The sequence below is a fragment of the Ranitomeya imitator genome, chromosome 3, assembly GCF_032444005.1.
Source record: "Ranitomeya imitator isolate aRanImi1 chromosome 3, aRanImi1.pri, whole genome shotgun sequence".
NCBI classification, from domain to species: domain Eukaryota; kingdom Metazoa; phylum Chordata; class Amphibia; order Anura; family Dendrobatidae; genus Ranitomeya; species Ranitomeya imitator.
The window spans coordinates 757,722,461-757,743,119 of record NC_091284.1 but is presented as its reverse complement, the minus strand read 5'-3'; the positions used below and the strand labels follow the sequence as shown (position 1 = coordinate 757,743,119).

The 20,659-nt window shown below is 44.3% G+C and overlaps 2 protein-coding genes across 2 annotated transcripts in view; both read right to left on the bottom strand.

Moving 5' to 3' along the window:
- N4BP2L1 (NEDD4 binding protein 2 like 1) overlaps positions 1–2,424 on the bottom strand; it is a 56,351-nt gene extending 53,927 nt beyond the window's left edge. The window contains exon 1 of the mRNA XM_069758995.1: positions 2,010–2,424. Coding sequence (XP_069615096.1) covers positions 2,010–2,194 — 185 coding nt within the window. The 5' untranslated portion in view covers positions 2,195–2,424. The remainder of the gene's footprint in view (positions 1–2,009) is intronic.
- A 5,671-nt stretch (positions 2,425–8,095) lies between these two features.
- LOC138672344 (uncharacterized) lies at positions 8,096–19,617 on the bottom strand. The gene is made up of 3 exons (XM_069760282.1): positions 18,310–19,617; positions 14,159–14,244; positions 8,096–8,157 (listed from the first exon to the last, which is right to left on the bottom strand). Exons 1-3 carry the CDS (start codon positions 19,394–19,396, stop codon positions 8,128–8,130), a joined length of 1,203 nt encoding a protein of 400 aa, XP_069616383.1. The 5' UTR covers positions 19,397–19,617; the 3' UTR covers positions 8,096–8,127.
- Between the last annotated feature and the right edge of the window lie 1,042 nt (positions 19,618–20,659).

Sequence of the window (20,659 nt, the reverse complement as noted above, 5' to 3'; positions counted from 1 at the left end):
ATAGCAGTGCGCCCCTCCATAGTGCATCCATTATATACAGCAGTGCCCCCTCCATAGTGCATCCATTATATACAGCGGTGCCCCCTCCATAGTGCATCCATTATATATAGCAGTGCGCCCCTCCATAGTGCATCCATTATATACAGCAGTGCGCCCTCCATAGTGCATCCATTATATACAGCAGTGCGCCCCTCCATAGTGCATCCATTATATACAGCAGTGCGCCCCTCCATAGTGCATCCATTATATACAGCAGTGCCCCCTCCATAGTGCATCCATTATATACAGCAGTGCCCCCTCCATAGTGCATCCATTATATACAGCAGTGCGCCCTCCATAGTGCATCCATTATATACAGCAGTGCCCCCTCCACAGTGCCCCCTGCAGGTGTATACGGCTATGCTCCCTCCACAGTGCCCCCTGCAGGTGTATATACGGCTATGCTCCCTCCACAGTGCCCCCTGCAGGTGTATACGGCTATGCCCCCTCCACAGCGCCCCCTGCAGGTGTATACAGCTATGCTCCCTCCACAGCGCCCCCTGCAGGTGCATACGGCTATGCCCCCTCCACAGCGCCCCCTGCAGGTGCATACGGCTATGCCCCCTCCACAGCGCCCCCTGCAGGTGCATACGGCTATGCCCCCCTCCACAGCGCCCCCTGCAGGTGTATACGGCTATGCCCCCTCCACAGCGCCCCCTGCAGGTGTATACAGCTATGCCCCCTCCACAGCGCCCCCTGCAGGTGTATACGGCTATGCCCCCTCCACAGCGCCCCCTGCAGGTGTATACGGCTATGCCCCCTCCACAGCGCCCCCTGCAGGTGTATACGGCTAAGCTCCCTCCACAGCGCCCCCTGCAGGTGTATACAGCTATGCTCCCTCCACAGCGCCCCCTGCAGGTGTATACGGCTATGCCCCCTCCACAGCGCCCCCTGCAGGTGTATACGGCTATGCCCCCTCCACAGCGCCCCCTGCAGGTGTATACGGCTATGCTCCCTCCACAGCGCCCCCTGCAGGTGTATACGGCTATGCCCCCTCCACAGCGCCCCCTGCAGGTGTATACGGCTAAGCTCCCTCCACAGCGCCCCCTGCAGGTGTATACAGCTATGCTCCCTCCACAGCGCCCCCTGCAGGTGTATACAGCTATGCCCCCTCCACAGCGCCCCCTGCAGGTGTATACAGCTATGCCCCCCTCCACAGCGCCCCCTGCAGGTGTATACGGCTATGCCCCCTCCACAGCGCCCCCTGCAGGTGTATACGGCTATGCTCCCTCCACAGCGCCCCCTGCAGGTGCATACGGCTATGCCCCCTCCACAGTGCCCCCTGCAGGTGTATACGGCTATGCCCCCCTCCACAGCGCCCCCTGCAGGTGTATACGGCTATGCCCCCTCCACAGCGCCCCCTGCAGGTGTATACAGCTATGCCCCCTCCACAGCGCCCCCTGCAGGTGTATACGGCTATGCTCCCTCCACAGCGCCCCCTGCAGGTGTATACGGCTATGCCCCCTCCACAGCGCCCCCTGCAGGTGTATACAGCTATGCTCCCTCCACAGCGCCCCCTGCAGGTGCATACGGCTATGCCCCCTCCACAGTGCCCCCTGCAGGTGTATACGGCTATGCCCCCCTCCACAGCGCCCCCTGCAGGTGTATACGGCTATGCCCCCTCCACAGCGCCCCCTGCAGGTGTATACGGCTATGCCCCCTCCACAGCGCCCCCTGCAGGTGTATACGGCTATGCCCCCTCCACAGCGCCCCCTGCAGGTGTATACGGCTATGCCCCCTCCACAGCGCCCCCTGCAGGTGTATACAGCTATGCTCCCTCCACAGCGCCCCCTGCAGGTGTATACGGCTATGCTCCCTCCACAGCGCCCCCTGCAGGTGTATACGGCTAAGCTCCCTCCACAGCGCCCCCTGCCGGTGATATGACTATGTGCCCCCGTATTACAGCCGGCGCCCCCTCGGTACTCCCGGCTGTCCATACATGGCGCCCTCCTCACACCCGCTCGTACTACCTGGCCAGGCTGCTCTTGCCGGAGCCCGGGAGCCCCCGCAGCAGGTAGATGTGCTTGGTAAACCTGGAGGGCGGAGGAGCGGAGCTGGGCCGGGGATGCTGCGGGGGTCTGCTCTGCTGCTGCCGGCGGGGGCGCCGCTCATCCAGGCGCAGATTCCCAAAGGAGTGAATGAGCCGCTCTGCCATAACTGCTCCGCTCCGGCCAGCGCTCCCCGCTCCCTCCGGTGGCCGGGGCTGGTATTACCGGGGGGTGTCAGGCAGCCGTCCGGGGCGGTGTCACAGCGTGGAGTGAACAGGGGCGGTGCACCGCAGCGTGAGGCCACACTCAGAGCCCGGCGGCATTATTGCTGTACAGTGTACCGGGACTGCCCGGCCCGGCGGTATTTATACAGGTTGCGCACAATCCGCACCCCCCTGGTTCGTTGCCAAGTGTATGAACCTGATGCCGTTTTGGAGCGTACCATGATGTGAGGCGGGGGAGTGACAGTTTGCGGAGCAGTATAGCTCGCAGTCACTTCCTGGCAGCCTGCACAGGCTGAGGCCTCATCCATTCACACTGGGGTAAAGAACCTGTGCTAAAAAAAAGGAGGAAAATGCACTTAAATGCTCGAAATTTATAGCAGTTTTTTTATGTTCTGGTGGTATAAGGTGATGAGAGCCATCTGCAACCAGGCTGCCTGCCCTCTTCTGAGTTATAGCCTCATGTAAATGAGGATTATTCCCATCCTAATTGGAGTATGAGTATACGAATTGCAGCCCTTTAGAAAGAGGCAGCTACATATTAATTCAAAAGCAATTGGACAATTATCTCAGAAGCTCTTTATGGGCTACATCAGCCATTCCCTCCTAAATCTACCATCAATTAAGCTGGTGAAAGGGCTGGAGCTGATTCCAGGTGTGGCATTTGGAAGCTGTTGCTGTGAACATGCGTTCAAAGCAGCTCTCAATGGAAGATAAACATACCATCATTAGGGTAAAAAAAAATCATAGAGATAGCAGAAATTTTAGGATTGACCAAATCAACAGTTTGACACATTTTGAAAAAGAAAAGCGCACTGGTGAGCTTGGGAACTCAAAAGGGCCCATATATCTACGGAAGACAAGTGGGTGATCACAGAATCCTTTCCAGGGTGGAGAAAAACCCCTTCACAACATCCACCCAAGTGAAAAACACTCCAGAAAGTAGGTGTTTCAGTATCCAAGTCCACCATAAAGAGAAGATTCTGTGAGAGCAAATACAGAGGGTTCACCACAAGGTGCGAACCATTAATCAGCCGTAATAATAGAAAGGGCAGATTAGATTTTGACAAAAAAAAAAAAAACATCTAAAGAAGCCAGGCCAGTTCTGGAAAAACATTCTTTGGACAGATGAAACTAACGTGATCCACCATTACCAGAATGATGGGAAGAAGTAAGTATGGAGAAGGCTTGGAACGGCTCATGATCTAAAGCATAGCACATCCCCTGTAAAACACGGCGGAGGTAGTGTGATGGTGTGGGCATGCATGGATTCCAATGGCGCTGGATCACTAGTGTTTAATGATGATGTGACACAGGACAGAAGCAAGAGGAATTCTGAAGTGTACAGGGCGATGCTTACTACTGATCCATTAAATTGGACGGCGCTTCACCGTACAGATAGACCAGTGGTCCCCAACTCCAGACCTCGAGGGCCGCCAACAGTGCAGGTTTTCAGGATTTCCTTAGTATTGCACAGGGGTTGGAATCCAACCCCTGTGCAATACTAAGGAAATCCTGAAAACCTGCACTGTTGGCGGCCCTCGAGGCCTGGAGTTGGGGACCACTGAGATAGACCATGACCCAAAACATACTGCGAAAGCAAACCTAGGAGTTTAAGGCAAAGAAGTGTAATATTCTGCCATGGCCGAGTCCATCACCTGAGCTCATCCCCATCGAGCCACATTTCACATGCTTAAGACAAAACTTAAAGGGGTTGTCCACTAGTAGGTCAACCCTTCTCCATCTGAATCTTTGCCCCCAATAAAATAAAAACACATATACTTACTGCCGATGCCGTTCCAGCAATGTCATCACTCGTGTTTCGTCATGTTAGCCCTGCGCCCAACCAGCCACAGCTCTCACCTCCTCTTGAATACTTATACTTTTGAAGGCGGGGACAGTAACGCCAGCGCTGATTGGGCGCAGAGCTCACATGACGTAACAACCACACGTCAGCCCCGGGAACTCAAGTGCCGACACCGCTGGAACGGCTCAGTCACTGGAGGAGAGTATGGGTGTTTTTCATTTTAAAGGGGTTCAGATCGAGACGGGGTTGTGCTAGAAGTGGACAACCCCTTTTAGTTTTGTCTTAAGAATGTGAAATGCTGCTCGATGGGGTTGAGATCTGGTCATTGACTCGGTCATTGCAGAATATTCCACTTTAGTTTTGGCCGATATAAGATACGGCCATCACCTTTCAGGGCTTATACATATCATTCCATAATGCAGTATATAAGCCCCCGACCCGACCTGCAAGATCTGAAAAATAACTTTTATTATACTCACCTGCGGGAGGTCCGTTCTGAGGGGTGTCGCTGGTCTTGGTCCGGCGCCTCCCATCTTATGATCCCCATCCTTCTTGCTTCTTGTGGATGACGCGACCCTGCATCATCCACACAGTCTCCGCAGCATCGCACTCCGCCGCAGGCATACTTATCTGCGCTGTTGAGGGCAGAGTAAAGTACTGCAGTGCGCTGGGCCTCTCTGACCTTTCCTGGCGCCTGCGCACTGCAGTACTTTGCCCTCAACAGAACAGAGAAGTACGCCTGCGCCGGAGTGCGATGCTGTGGAGACTGTGTGGATGATGCAGGGTCGCGTCATCCACAAGAAGGACGGGGATCATAAGATGGGAAGCGCCGAACCAAGACCAGCGACACCCCTCAGACCGGACCTCCCCGCAGGTGAGTATAATAAAAGTTATTTTTCAGATCTTGCAGGTCGGGTCGGGGGCTTATATACTGCATTACGGAATGATATGTATAAGCTCTGAAAGGCGGTGGCCATATCTTATATCGGCCAAAACTGCCGGCCAAAACTAAAGTGGAATATTCTGCAATGGCCGAGTCAATCACCAGATCTCTATCCACCACGGATGTAAATAATTATTCTTTTGGTGTATACACTGAGAAACTACGCTCTATTCCACTATCTGAGTTATTCTACTGTTTGGTTGTAAACATTTTATTGGCTATTATCAAGCGCATACCTTTTTGCACTTAGGTGCATTATTTTATTATGTTATCTATTTATTTACCAACCAAGTGTGGAGGTTGGTTTGGTACTGCAGCAAGGATCGATAGCCCTCTCTTTTTCTTACATTTTGCGCCACCATTTATTTAACAGGTTTCTGCTAATAACCAAGAAAAATTATCTTTCACAATTGGTGCAGAATCCAACCAGAGGAGCAGCACTTTTAGACCTAATACTATCTAATAGACCTGACAGAATAACAAATCTGCAGGTGGTCGGGCATCTAGGAAATAGCGACCACAATATTGTACAGTTTCACCTGTCTTTCACTAGGGGGACTTGTCAGGGAGTCACAAAAACATTGAACTTTAGGAAGGCAAAGTTTGAACAGCTTAGAGATGCCCTTAATCTGGTAGACTGGGACAATATCCTCAGAAATGAGAATACAGATAATAAATGGGAAATGTTTAAGAACATCCTAAATAGGCAGTGTAAGCGGTTTATACCTTGTGGGAATAAAAGGACTAGAAATAGGAAAAACCCAATGTGGCTAAACAAAGAAGTAAGACAGGCAATTAACAGTAAAAAGAAAGCATTTGCACTACTAAAGCAGGATGGCACCATTGAAGCTCTAAAAAACTATAGGGAGAAAAATACTTTATCTAAAAAACTAATTAAAGCTGCCAAAAAGGAAACAGAGAAGCACATTGCTAAGGAGAGTAAAACTAATCCCAAACTGTTCTTCAACTATATCAATAGTAAAAGAATAAAAACTGAAAATGTAGGCCCCTTAAAAAATAGTGAGGAAAGAATGGTTGTAGATGACGAGGAAAAAGTAAACATATTAAACACCTTCTTCTCCACGGTATTCACGGTGGAAAATGAAATGCTAGGTGAAATCCCAAGAAACAATGAAAACCCTATATTAAGGGTCACCAATCTAACCCAAGAAGAGGTGCGAAACCGGCTAAATAAGATTAAAATAGATAAATCTCCGGGTCCGGATGGCATACACCCACGAGTACTAAGAGAACTAAGTAATGTAATAGATAAACCATTATTTCTTATTTTTAGGGACTCTATAGCGACAGGGTCTGTTCCGCAGGATTGGCGCATAGCAAATGTGGTGCCAATATTCAAAAAGGGCTCTAAAAGTGAACCTGGAAATTATAGGCCAGTAAGTCTAACCTCTATTGTTGGTAAAATATTTGAAGGGTTTCTGAGGGATGTTATTCTGGATTATCTCAATGAGAATAACTGTTTAACTCCATATCAGCATGGGTTTATGAGAAATCGCTCCTGTCAAACCAATCTAATCAGTTTTTATGAAGAGGTAAGCTATAGGCTGGACCACGGTGAGTCATTGGACGTGGTATACCTCGATTTTTCCAAAGCGTTTGATACCGTGCCGCACAAGAGGTTGGTACACAAAATGAGAATGCTTGGTCTGGGGGAAAATGTGTGTAAATGGGTTAGTAACTGGCTTAGTGATAGAAAGCAGAGGGTGGTTATAAATGGTATAGTCTCTAACTGGGTCGCTGTGACCAGTGGGGTACCGCAGGGGTCGGTATTGGGACCTGTTCTCTTCAACATATTCATTAATGATCTGGTAGAAGGTTTACACAGTAAAATATCGATATTTGCAGATGATACAAAACTATGTAAAGCAGTTAATACAAGAGAAGATAGTATTCTGCTACAGATGGATCTGGATAAGTTGGAAACTTGGGCTGAAAGGTGGCAGATGAGGTTTAACAATGATAAATGTAAGGTTATACACATGGGAAGAAGGAATCAATGTCACCATTACACACTGAATGGGAAACCACTGGGTAAATCTGACAGGGAGAAGGACTTGGGGATCCTAGTTAATGATAAACTTACCTGGAGCAGCCAGTGCCAGGCAGCAGCTGCCAAGGCAAACAGGATCATGGGGTGCATTAAAAGAGGTCTGGATACACATGATGAGAGCATTATACTGCCTCTGTACAAATCCCTAGTTAGACCGCACATGGAGTACTGTGTCCAGTTTTGGGCACCGGTGCTCAGGAAGGATATAATGGAACTAGAGAGAGTACAAAGGAGGGCAACAAAATTAATAAAGGGGATGGGAGAACTACAATACCCAGATAGATTAGCTAAATTAGGATTATTTAGTCTAGAAAAAAGACGACTGAGGCGCGATCTAATAACCATGTATAAGTATATAAGGGGACAATACAAATATCTCGCTGAGGATCTGTTTATACCAAGGAAGGTGACGGGCACAAGGGGGCATTCTTTGCGTCTGGAGGAGAGAAGGTTTTTCCACCAACATAGAAGAGGATTCTGTACTGTTAGGGCAGTGAGAATCTGGAATTGCTTGCCTGAGGAGGTGGTGATGGCGAACTCAGTCGAGGGGTTCAAGAGAGGCCTGGATGTCTTCCTGGAGCAGAACAATATTGTATCATACAATTAGGTTCTGTAGAAGGACGTAGATCTGGGGATTTATTATGATGGAATATAGGCTGAACTGGATGGACAAATGTCTTTTTTCGGCCTTACTATGTTACTATATTTATCTTTACATATTTCAAAAAAAAAAAAAAAAATCACTCTTTGTATTGCGTTATCCTATGTACTACCAGCTAAAATCCGGCCACGCTGCTTGGAAAGTGAACAGTGTGATCTGTATTCTATGTATGCAGCGGTGCATGATCTACTGGACTGTAATGTGAGGAATAGGTCCAGGCGGGGGGGATTACTACAGATTTGCAGGGACTATTTCACACCGCATGACAATGCCATCACAAAACAATGTGTTTATCCAACATATATTTGGAGGGCCAATGACGGCCTGTGTGATTTATCTCCAGTAAGGGAGGCAGAAGCTTCATACATTGTTTTATAGACTTTATTATTGTTTGTCTTTACTCTGCGGGTACAAGCTCGTACTTCACCTGTAGGGAATACAGAATAAAAGTTTACTAAATTGCAGAAAATATATCTTACTGCTATTAAAAGATTTGTGTCATCAGAAAAATGTCCTATTGTTTGAATATAGTTTTTATGTTAAACATAAAAAATAAAAGTACCGTATTTTTCGGACTACACTTCGCACTTTTTGTGGAGGAAAATGGGATGTGCGTCATACATAGTCTGGATGTATGGGCTCTGGCTGAGGTGGTTTCGGAGGAGCATCGGGTCACGGGAGGCTGGAGTCGGCGGCTCCGGCTAACTCCCGTCCCCGCTGCTAAAGAGAAATGAATATGCACTGCATTCCACGCCCATGGGCGTGGCGGGCAATGCATATTCATTTTTCTGGTCTAAATGGTCCCATCCTGTTCCTGAAATGTTGGTCCCAAGCTTTTTCTTTTATAATTTGCCCCCATGTTCCTCAAATCCAATGCACCATGAGGAAAGAAAAAAAATAAAAAAAATTACTCTTACCTTCTTCAGCTCCCTTGCAGTCACAGCATCCTGCTCCGCTACCAGCAGCTGCTTAATGCTTGTAAGCAGCACATGGCAGGGACATCATGCGCTGCTCACAAGCAGAGCACAGCTGCCAGAATACTCACTGGGACCGCTCATCGCAGAGAGTGGTGAGTATCCATTCCTCTTCAGTAGCGTGCACTGTCAGCCTGCTGGGACCGGCGGTCACGTGTGCCGATACTTAAGAAAAATGAATATTCAGAATATTAATTTCTCTTAAGTATCGGCACACGTGAACGCTACTGAAGAGGATTGGATACTCACTGCAATCTCCGATGAACGGTCCCGGTGAGTATTCCGGCAGCTGGGCTGCTTTTGAGCAGTGCATGATGTCCCTGCCATGCGCTGCTTACAAGCATTAAGCAGCTGCTGGCACCAGAGCAGGATGCTGCTAAGGAGCGCCGTGTAGGTGAGTGTAATGTTTTTTTGTTTTTTTTAATCTTTCCTGATGGAGCCATGCATAGCAGGAACAAGATGGGGCCAATTATAAAAGAAAAAAGGATGGGACCAATCATACCAGGACCGAGATGGTGCCAATCATACCAGGATAAGGATGGGGGACCCATGCATACCAGGATAGGGGATAATACAGTACAGAATTTACCTTTTTTTTTTCTTCAATTTTTTTCTTCCTAATTTCCTCCTCTAAAACCTAGGCGCGTCTTATAGTCTGAAAAATACGGTATTTTCCATGTTGCTAAGAGAAATAAATAAACCCTGCAGTTTTTACTCTCACTTCTAAACCCAATAGTAGAGCGACTTCTTGTTCTGCTTTCTTAGTAGTCATCTTATTACTGGCAGGATTATTACGGTGGGTATCACCTACAAGTAACATAGTAACATAGTTATTAAGGTTGAAGGAAGACTTTAAGTCCATCTAGTTCAACCCATAGCCTAACCTAACATGCCCTAACATGTTGATCCAGAGGAAGGCAAAAAAAAAACCATGTGGCAAATAGTAAGCTCCACTTTGGGGATAAAAATTCCTTCCCGACTCCACATACAGCAATCAGACTAGTTCCCTGGATCAACGCCCTATCAAGGAATCTAGTATATATATCCTGTAACATTATACTTTTCCAGAAAGGTATCCAATCCCCTCTTAAATTTAAGTAATGAATCACTCATTACAACATCATACGGCAGAGAGTTCCATAGTCTCACTGCTCTTACAGTAAAGAATCCACGTCTGTTATTATGCCTAAACCTTTTTTCCTCCAAACGTAGAGGATGCCCCCTTGTCACCGTCTCAGGTCTATGATTAAAAAGATCATCAGAAAGGTCTTTGTACTGTCCCCTCATATATTTATACATTAAAATAAGATCACCCCTTAGTCTTCGTTTTTCCAAACTAAATAGCCCCAAGTGTAATAACCTATCTTGGTATTGCAGACCCCCCAGTCCTCTAATAACCTTGGTCGCTCTTCTCTGCACCCGCTCTAGTTCAGCTATGTCTTTCTTATACACCGGAGATCAGAACTGTGCACAGTATTCTAAGTATGGTCGAACTAGTGACTTGTATAGAGGTAAAATTATGTTCTCCTCATGAGCATCTATGCCTCTTTTAATGCATCCCATTATTTTATTTGCCTTTGTAGCAGCTGCCTGACACTGGCCACTGAACATGAGTTTGTCATCCACCCATACACCCAGGTGTTTTTCATTGACGGTTTTGCCCAGAGTTTTAGAATTAAGCACATAATTATAAATCTTATTACTTCTACCCAAGTGCATGACCTTACATTTATCCCCATTAAAGCTCATTTGCCATTTATCAGCCCAAGCTTCTAGTTTACATAAATCATCCTGTAATATAAAATTGTCCTCCTCTGTATTGATTACCCTGCAGAGTTTAGTGTCATCTGCAAATATTGAAATTCTGCTCTGAATGCCTCCTACAAAGTCATTAATAAATATGTTAAAAAGAAGAGGGCCCAATACTGACCCCTGTGGTACCCCACTGCTAACCGCGACCCAGTCCGAGTGTGCTCCATTAATAACCACCCTTTGTTTCCTATCCCTGAGCCAGCTCTTAACCCACTTAAACATATTTTCCCCTATCCCCATTATTCTCATTTTATGTATCAACCTTTTGTGTGGCACCGTATCAAAATGTATTAATGTAGGTAATACAGGATCAGTGCAAAATAGCTGATGGTCACAGATCACCTTCTCCTCCTTGTTAACCCTCCATTTTTCCAGCTTTAGATCATATTTTACAGTCGGTATATGGATCGGAATGCACAGACTGACCGCGGGTCCCAATGTGATCTTGCATTCTCAAATTCCACTTAGGGCGTAGTCAGGCAGTCGTATGAATCGGACTGAGATCGGACCCCAATGCATGGACTGGCCGGCGGCTATTCCGAGCATCACATACATTTTTATGCAGCTGTCACAGTTCGGCTGGGAGAGCCGCTGGCTGATCTCTGATTTATACAGCTGATAGGAGGTAAAGGGGTTGTCCAGGTTTGGCACAAAAGTCTGCAGTCAATATATCTGACAGCAGACTTGTAAATCCTCACAATGTGGATAATATGCACTGTCAGGATTCTCTATTGGTAAGACCACAAGTATGAAATTTGTACAATCTGGACAACTTTCCGACTAGACATGTGCAGCCTCACACAATTCACTTGTATTCAATGAAGTTGCGCACTTCTAGACAGAAAATCCCCTGGAATATGCCTGCCACATCCTGCGGTCCCATGACCTCCCTGCACCAGAGAATCCTGACAGCAGGAGCTGTGCGCACTGTGAGGATTCACAAAGTGACTGCAGACTTTAGTTCCAAGCCTTGGCAACCCCTTTAAAGATGCTACATGCCCTAACAAGCATATTAGCAACTTCATAGCGAGGGACTTTCACCGATGAAGATATCGAAAACATTTCTTTGTATCCTCATCATCAGTAGCGATGTCTAGACAATTCCAAGAGCCAAACTGTGAAAGTGGCATTATTTATCTAAACCACACCCTAAAGGGGATATTTTGGGGGACATTCTTAGGCATCCAGAATTTGTTAAGTATTGTCTATGACCTCTAATAAGTTTTCCATAATGGTATACAGACTTCAAGGTTATACAAACCATTGTACCCCATTTTGTCTGTGCCCATTACCTCCACACGCTTAGTATTGGGCTGTCACCTGTCCTATGTTCCAGATACGATTATAAAGTCACATTAGTTCTGCAGGCAAGTAAAAGTGTAAGGTCACGAGCTGATCTATAGGTCACAGAACTCAAAGCCTACCTACTACAGTATGTTCGTTCTGGTGCACCTAGGGCTCTTCCAAACCAGCAGAACAGCTATGGTTTTCCCCTCCAAAAAGTGGAGGTATATATTAAAAATATATCAATTGGCGGGACTCCGGTCCATCGGAAAGTTTGGGAGACTCGTGAATCTATCTTTTTATTAGCTGGGCTGGCATTGTGAAATCATGATCTGTGCTTCACGCTGCAATGATGACGTTGTGCCCATCCTGGCTATTTGAAAGTCGCATCTGGAATCCAAGAAGGTTCTAAAGCCTCACGTCCAGTGGCCAGACACTACCAACTTGACCGATGGATCAGAGCCCCGTGCACAGATCCACTGATGGCTCAGAGACCCGCAAATAGATCTACCGATGGATCAAAGCCCCGTGCACAGATCCACCGATGGGTCAGAGCCCCACCGATGGGTCAGAGCCCCGCGCACAGATCCACCGATGGGTCAGAGCTCCGCGCACAGATCCACCGATGGGTACGAGCCCCGCGCACAGATCCACCGATGGGTCAGAGCTCCGCGCACAAATCCACCGATGGATCAGAGCCCCGCGCTCAGATCCACCGATGGGTCAGAGCCCCGCAAATGGATCTACCGATGGATCAGAGCCCTGCAAATGGATCTGCCTATCTATAATTAAAATGCTCTGCAACAACTGGGGCTCAGTACTGGATACACCATCATGCCATAGGAGCCGCCTTCTATAGCCAACTTTACACAGCATGATGATGTTTCACAATGCATGTGGAAAATATATCTACCCACATGCACCTTTCACATTTAGAAATTTAGCTTTCCCCAAAGTGTGGTTTTAAAACAGATTTCTTACAAAAATTCACAATACAAACTGCATATAGTAGATTAATAACCAGATCTTAGGCATTATGAGACTGGTGTAATTACTCTGAAAATCCATATAGGAAAATTATATAATTGTACTGTGTTAGCCAGTAGATAGAAAAATATTAAAATGTGAGAGTCCTCAGTAGTTGATACCTTTTAATCGCTAACCCAATCAGATTTTGTGTTATTCTACGCCTGCTGAAGGAACCCGAATAGTATTGAAAGCTGCTATTTGTTATCAACCACTGAAGACTCTCAAATTTTTATATTTTTCTGTGTAATACTGAGATTTTAGGAGTCTAAATCCATACAGGCTCTGTCCACCCAGCCTGACTGACAGCTGCAGTTTGTACTGAGCAATATCAAGTCTCAGCAGCAGCAGGAGGGAGGAGGGACACTGAGGAGCTGACAATCTGGCAGGTGGGCGGTGATATAATTTTGCTAAAGGACTATACAGCCATTCTGACTTGCGTTGTCAAAGTGAAATCTGATAACTGTTCATTCAGTGCACCCATAGGCTACTTTCACACTAGCGTCGGTACGGGCCCGTCGCAGTGCGTCGAGCCGACATACCGACGCATGCTGTGAAGTAAAAGCACAACGGGGGCAGTGGATGCAGTCTTACAATGCATCCGCTGCCCCATTGTAAGGTCCGGGGAGGAGGGGGCGGAGTTCCGGCCACGCATGCGCGGTCGGAAAAAGCAGACCCAACGGACTAAAAAACGTTGCAAGCAACTTTTTTTGTCCCGACGGACTGCAAAAACACGTCGCATGACGGATGCAACGTGTGGCAATCCGTCGCTAATGAAAGTCTATGGAGAAAAAACGCATCCTGCAGGCAACTTTGCAGGATGCGTTTTTTCTTCAAAGCAACGTATTGTGACGTGCGTCAAACGACGCTAGTGTGAAAGTAGCCTTAGTGTGGCCAAACAATTCAGTGAACCTTCCCACCTACTTGTTTTCCCTTACTCTTCACCTCCCTCTTCTTTGATTGACAGCTCTGGCTTCATCGAGCCAGAGAAGGGCGGTGATAGATCGTAAACCAGAAGGTGAGAAGGTCATTTTGTGCTGACTGAGTCCCTTTAATTAAAAATAAAAATCTCTTCCTGAATAGACAAAAAAAGAAAAGGTGTGCCTGACACAATAAAGAGTTTGAATTTGGCAGAGAAAGCAATAAGCCTATTTTGGACACTTTCCAATAGGTGCACCTAACTAATGTGCATTGTTTGATGCAGATCTTTGGGCCAGAGCCAGAAGTGGATTGCGCAGGAAGCAGAAGATCTTCCTCTACGTTTCCCATAAATTTTAAATTTAAAAGTATCTCTGGCTTTTGTTTGGAAAAAAAAATTCCAATAAAAAATACCTCCAATGACTTCTTCCATTGAAGATATACTCTTCGGGCCAGGTCATGTCCAAGTAGCACAATGAAGTCCTTTGGTTCTAATGCATCTGTAGTATTAAAATAATAGGTTTATTCTTCCGAAAGACGGTCTTCATCTGCTAATCAAACAAGCACAAAAAAACAGCGACATACCACAGGCGATAAGAGACATGCAAATAATGACTAATAAATGGCATTACTGGTATATACATGTTAGACATCATTTATGAACTTCTAGGTGAAAGTATGGATCTCAATCTGCAGAAATAAAACTGCACCATTCACTGCAGAGTTTGTGTTCATCTAAAACACTAAAGGTAGAAAAACTGTAAGGGAACAAAAGCACACAAGACCATTGGGCGATTCCCTTTTGGGTACAAATAAAAGTAAGGTGCTGACCTGAGCAGGTTGTGTGCAGACAACAACTATGAACACCTGAAGATATCAGCTGCTGCTGCTGCCTCGTGGCTTTGATGATCTCCTCCAGGATAGTTGACCAATGTGGCCGATAACCCGATATCTGGCTGCACTGCTGTAAGGAAGAATCCTTAGGACCAAAATGAGTTGAACGGTTTTATATTTCTACAACGCGTTTCAAGGCTGGACTAGCCTCTTTCAAGTGAAAAAAAAACAAACAATTGCATAGCAAGAAAATATGAAGTAGAGGGAGGGTGAGGGGAGGACATTGAGAAGGGGACTAATAATAGGACTGCAAAGGAAGTAGAAAAAATATATATAAGAAGAAAAGAAAGGCAAGATGGTGATATGAAAGAAACATAAAAGTAGCAGAGAAATTAGGTCAAAATAGGAAAACTGCATAAATTGGTAGAGTGTTGGGCGTGGATTGAACCCGTAGAGTGTTAGGAAACAAGGTGGAACGGTAAATGAATTGAGTCAGCCATTGGGAGGAAGAGGAAGGAGAGACAAGCGGGAAATCAGGGATGAGAGGTAAAAGGACATCTCACAGAGGCAGGGATAAGGGAAGAGGGGATCAGTGATAACTGTTGTAGAGAAAAATAGCAGTGAGTGCAAGAGACAGGGAAAGTGGTAAAATAGGTCCAGATGTCTGGAGCCATTCAGGCTATAGCCGAAGACCATAGTGGATATTTTGACAATGTAATGTAGTGGAGAGAATTAATATTAAGGAAAATGATATAGAAGATTAAACATATAAAGAAAATAGAACGAAAGCTCTTAAAACACATTCAGAAAATTATATATATATATATATATATATATATATATATATATATATATATATATATATATATATATATATATATATATATGTGAAATTTATAAGAGGAAATGGAAATGTGGATTTTTATTTTGAGACTTTTGTGGTGAAGGATGGAACATTCAAAATGAAAACGGAGCTGTGTAAACAAGCGTTGTGACATGCCAAAGTGGGGTGGTGAACCAAGGGAATAAAAATTAGGGGTTTTCAACCTGGAGGGGGAAGGGAGAAAGTTGTTTTTTTGTTTTTTATAAAAGTTAATTAAACCACAAGTGAGAACTGATACAATTGATGTATTCCAAGGGACATATATTCATATAAAATATGAATATACAAAATGATTATTTTGATTAAATAACAAACTAAGATGAAAAAAATATATATATAACAAAAAATATAATTGAAAAAAAAATATATAAAAAAAAAACATGTTGAGGTGGTACATATGGTGATGATAACTCCTGGCAAAGCAATGAGCACTTGCTATGCAATTGGATTTTCACTTGAAAAAGATGCTAGTCCAACCTTGAAACGCGTTGTGGAAATATAAACCGTTCAACTCATCTTGGTCCTAAGGATTCTTCCTTACATCAGCGCAGCCGGACATTGTGTTGTTGTTCAAATTGGCTGAACATTATAAAGACATTAAGAAATTACCTTGCACATAATTTTTTACCTAAAAAATGATGTTAAAAATATATATGTTTGTTTTTATTTACCATGTTCACTACATAGTAAAACTGTCCTGGCAAAATGACTCTCCAGGTCAGCATGAGTACACAGATACCAAACATATACAGGTTTTGTTGTTTTGTTTTTGTTTTTTTCTTATAAGTGGTGACATTTTTTTTCTAATTTTCCTTAAAAGCAAATTTTGGCTTTTGTCGCCATTATCCGAGACTCGTTATGTTTTACTTTTTCGGGATATAAGGCTGGGTGGAGGCTAATTTTTTGTGAGCGGATGTTTTTACTGATACCATCTTGGGGTAGATGTGTTTTGATGGCCGCTTACTGCATTTTATTGCAATATTGCAGCAACAACATTGGTATTTTCTATTTATTTTCTCATTACGCTATTTACAGATTGGATTCATTCATAATATATGTTGATAGATCGGACGTTTCTGAATGCAGAGATAGAAAATATATGTTTGGGTTTTTTTAACCTGTGATTTGAACTTATGTTGTAAAAAAATTTTTTTCGTTATTTTGATCGCCTATGCTATACATAGCTGGGCTTCAGCTCTGCTATGTATAACAGAAATCAGGACCTGCTATGAATGCCAGCCATCGGCCAGCTTTTCACTGGAGAATCGTAATGACAAGCATGGGGTCTTCAGCATGACAAACCATCTCTGCTGACAGAGTCCCTTCAAATGGGTTTCCTACTCCTTTAAAAAACATTATATATGGCCCCAGTGTGGTTGATATGTGGTCGCTACAGCTGTCAGGCATCAGCCACACCAGAAGAGAAGGCGAGATCACTGGTAGTGGCGAAGGTTCAAATGGGGACTATAGTTTTGTTTTTTAAACACTGGAGTCACATGTAAAGTTAAACAATGGAGCAGAAAACCCCTTTAACTATAAACCTAATTTCCTATGTAGAGGGCTTCTATGGGAATCAATAGGATAAGTCCTCAATATGAGATCATTGGGGATCTGACAACTAGCAACCCGACTGATCAGGTGTTATCACTATGGAGGGGCAGAAAATAATCATTGAATGGAGCTGAACAGTGCAGCCCCGTTTAATATCTATCAACCACTGCCGATTAGAATGGAAGATAATTTGCATTAGTTGGCAGCAGCCATTGCACATTGTATAGAGCTATACCATTCAGCACCATTCCACGTTTACATCTGAGTGCCATCAAAGCTAATCATAGCTGATTGTGGGGGTGCCCGCTGTCAGACGCCCACCTTTTTGATCCTAGGGATAGGTCATCAGTGTTTGTTGTCCTGATAACCAATTTAAGATTGTGTTTCTAACGTGTGTAGTCTCCATGTAATGACTCTCAGAGTCACCTGGGGCGGTGCAGGGGAAGGATTATGTCACCAAATGGCCATTTTGAAGTTGGCCATTTGAAAAAAATAAAGTTGGATCAAAAATGGCCGACTTCAAAATGGCCGCCATGGTCACCACACATCTTGAAAAGTTTTCCCCCTCCCATATACTAATGTGCCACAAACAGGAATTTGATATCACGAACCACTCCCATTTTATTTAGGTGTATCCATATAAATAGCCCACCCTGTAGAGTCAGAGTTTAGGTTGACTCATTTTGAAGTAAGTTATTCCTTCGTTAAAAAAAAGTGTCAAAAAAGAGTCCACATCATAAAATATTTGGCAAAATCATCAGAGGAAAAAGTCCCAAAGAGAATTAGAGTTTAGGTTGACTTGTTTCGATGTAACACGAGTTATTCGAGTAAGAAGTGCTACTTCGAAACGAATCAACCTAAACTCTAATTCTCTTTGGGACTTTTTCCTTTGATGATTTTGCCAAATATTTGATGATGTGGACTCTTTTTTGACACGTTTTTAACGAAGGAATAACATTTTGCATTTTATCTGAAGTGCTGGATAACCCTCTATTTGTAGATTTTAATGCTACTTATCTGCCGATTGATCATATATTTTGTCAGATTCCCTTTAAGCTTGTGGCCTTACGCAGGGGTTTTAGCAATGACAATGGAAGTTTTGTTATTGCGAATGATGATATGGAGCAGAATGCGATAATATCAAAGATTCTAGATATTAAATCAGATGTCAGATTGATTTCTCACCCACAGCTTTATTTAGCTGCCATTTCACTTGAATCGAACCCAATTTTTCACTACAAAGTGAAGTAGCTGCTTGTTAGTAAGAAGAAACTAAATATATTTGTTAAACCTTTACCTAATTCTACTCCCGGGCATCCAAATAGATCCACCAACTGTCTGGCAAATTGTTCTGGTAAACAGAGTCCGGAATAAGACTGGGTCCTTGGAAGGAAAATTGAGGAACTTCTCATTACTAATGGCATCTGACCATCGAAGAAAACAGAGCTCATTGTATGGAGGTCATCTTCAGAAATAGCTGTGTTGCCTACACTTGTATCTTGTGCCCCACAACTTGTATATCTTCTGGTCAAATCAGTGTTACCATCAGTAACTGATCCTTTTAGATCATTATCTTCCAGAGGATTCTGCATTAGCAATATGACATCAGTTCCTTTACAAATACTGTTTGCGCCATCTCCATGCCCCTTTTTCCAAGTTGAGAAGATTCTTGGATGGTGAAATGTTGGAACCAATTTGTATATTTTCCTGTGATGCTTATGGCATCCTGGCATGATCTGCTTAGTTTCCATGTGAAGAATGGTATGGTCCATAATCTGAGTACACTCATGTTCACTCATCTCCGTCTCCACATCGAGATCTTCCAAACTTTTGCACTCGAAGTTTTGCTTAATTTTTACAAATTGGTTTTCTTTAACTTTTTTGGTAAGTTGATACTTTGGGAAGTTAAAATTTTGAAGCTTGAAACATTTCATACCAAAAAGGTGCAAAGTTTGTGCTGCAAAATCATTAATAAGACTACCGTATAGTTTATAGCCAGAGTTACGGAAGTCCTGGCCTATGGAATAGGCCTGGTCTGTAACAGGAAACATGGAACCTTTGGAACATGCTTGGGGCCAACAGGAAACCGGTCTTACATGGTTTGTTCTTTTACATAACATACCACTGACCACCAGAAAGAGTAGATAGAAAGAAAGCAAATACTGTCTATGGGTAGCTAAAATTTGTGTCTCTGACATAAATTGAGGTTTAGGACTGTCCATAAGCTCCGCGAGTCTGGAAATCATTCCAAATAATTCAGGTGCACTAAAAATTGAGCAGCGCGACAGTGACACTGCTGGGGAATCTGAAAAATATGTTTCTTTTCCAAAATAAATATTCTTCACTTCACTAATTTCCTCAGCATCCGTCATACAATCCCTCATATTATAGCCACTTCTGGTCTCTTCTGGTGCCAAGTTCTCTAGTTCTTCATCCTCTGGAGATGAAAAATAGTGTTTTCTACTAATGATTTTCCATCCATTCTTCCTGTACCTTCTCCTTTGATGTTTCAGTTTCAGCTTTTGGGTCCTTTAAAAGATGAATAGAGAAAAAAAATGTTTTCTTATATGTTTTTTCATAGTTAGGTTTTACAATTCAGTTTCTCAACACATATGATTCAATAGGAATGTAGCTGCATGTAGAAAAGCCGCGGAGACAACATCACATGTTTCTCAACGCTAGCAATAAATAGCCAGGTCTTTCACCGGGAAGGAACAACTATAGAAAGGGCAGCATCCAAAAAGGGAAACAACCTATGCCAAAACATGGCATCCATCCACAGACTGCTGTTTCGGGGTATTCCTACTCCACACTGATGAGTGGCAAATACCCCGAAACAGCTGTCTGTGGATGGATACCATGTTTTGGCATAGGTGGTTTTCCTTTTTGGATGCTGCCCTTCCTGTGGTTGTTCCTTCCCGGTGAAAGACCTGGCTATTTATTGCTTGCGTTGAGAAACACGTGATGGTGTCTCCGCGGCTTTTCTACATGCATTTGCATATTTCCCATAAGGGATGGGGCAGTGTTCTGGATCACTGCGTTGAGAAACACGTGATGGTGTCTCCGCGGTGTTGGATGTTTTGATCTCCCCGAGGTCATTCATCCTTATGTTTATAGTCAAGAGGAATGTAGGTCTTCTGGACCAAGAGAAAAGATGTCTGAAAGAAAAAAAAACAAAACTATTCCTCTGTAAGAATTAGGACTAGTAGGACAGAACCCCCACCGACTACAGAAGCAGCTTCCTTAAATGAATACTACTGGTCATTAGTTATTTGATGCTGTTCTACCATAGGTCAAGAACGGTCATGGGGACATGAAAATCTACTGCAATGTGCCTACAATAGGGAAAAGCTTATGGCTCGCAATGCAAAATTTGTAAGTGGGCCACCCACCATTTATACTACTGCTGTCTTATGTGATTGATGGACCTTCAGCTCCCTAAGGGTACCGTCACACAGTGGCATTTTGATCGCTACGACGGCACGATTCGTGACGTTCCAGCGATATAGTTACGATCTCGCAGTGTCTGACACGCTCCTGCGATCAGGGACCCCGCTGAGAATCGTACGTCGTAGCAGATCGTTTGAAACTTTCTTTCGTCGTCTAGTGTCCCGCTGTGGCGGCATGATCGCATGGTGTAACAAAGG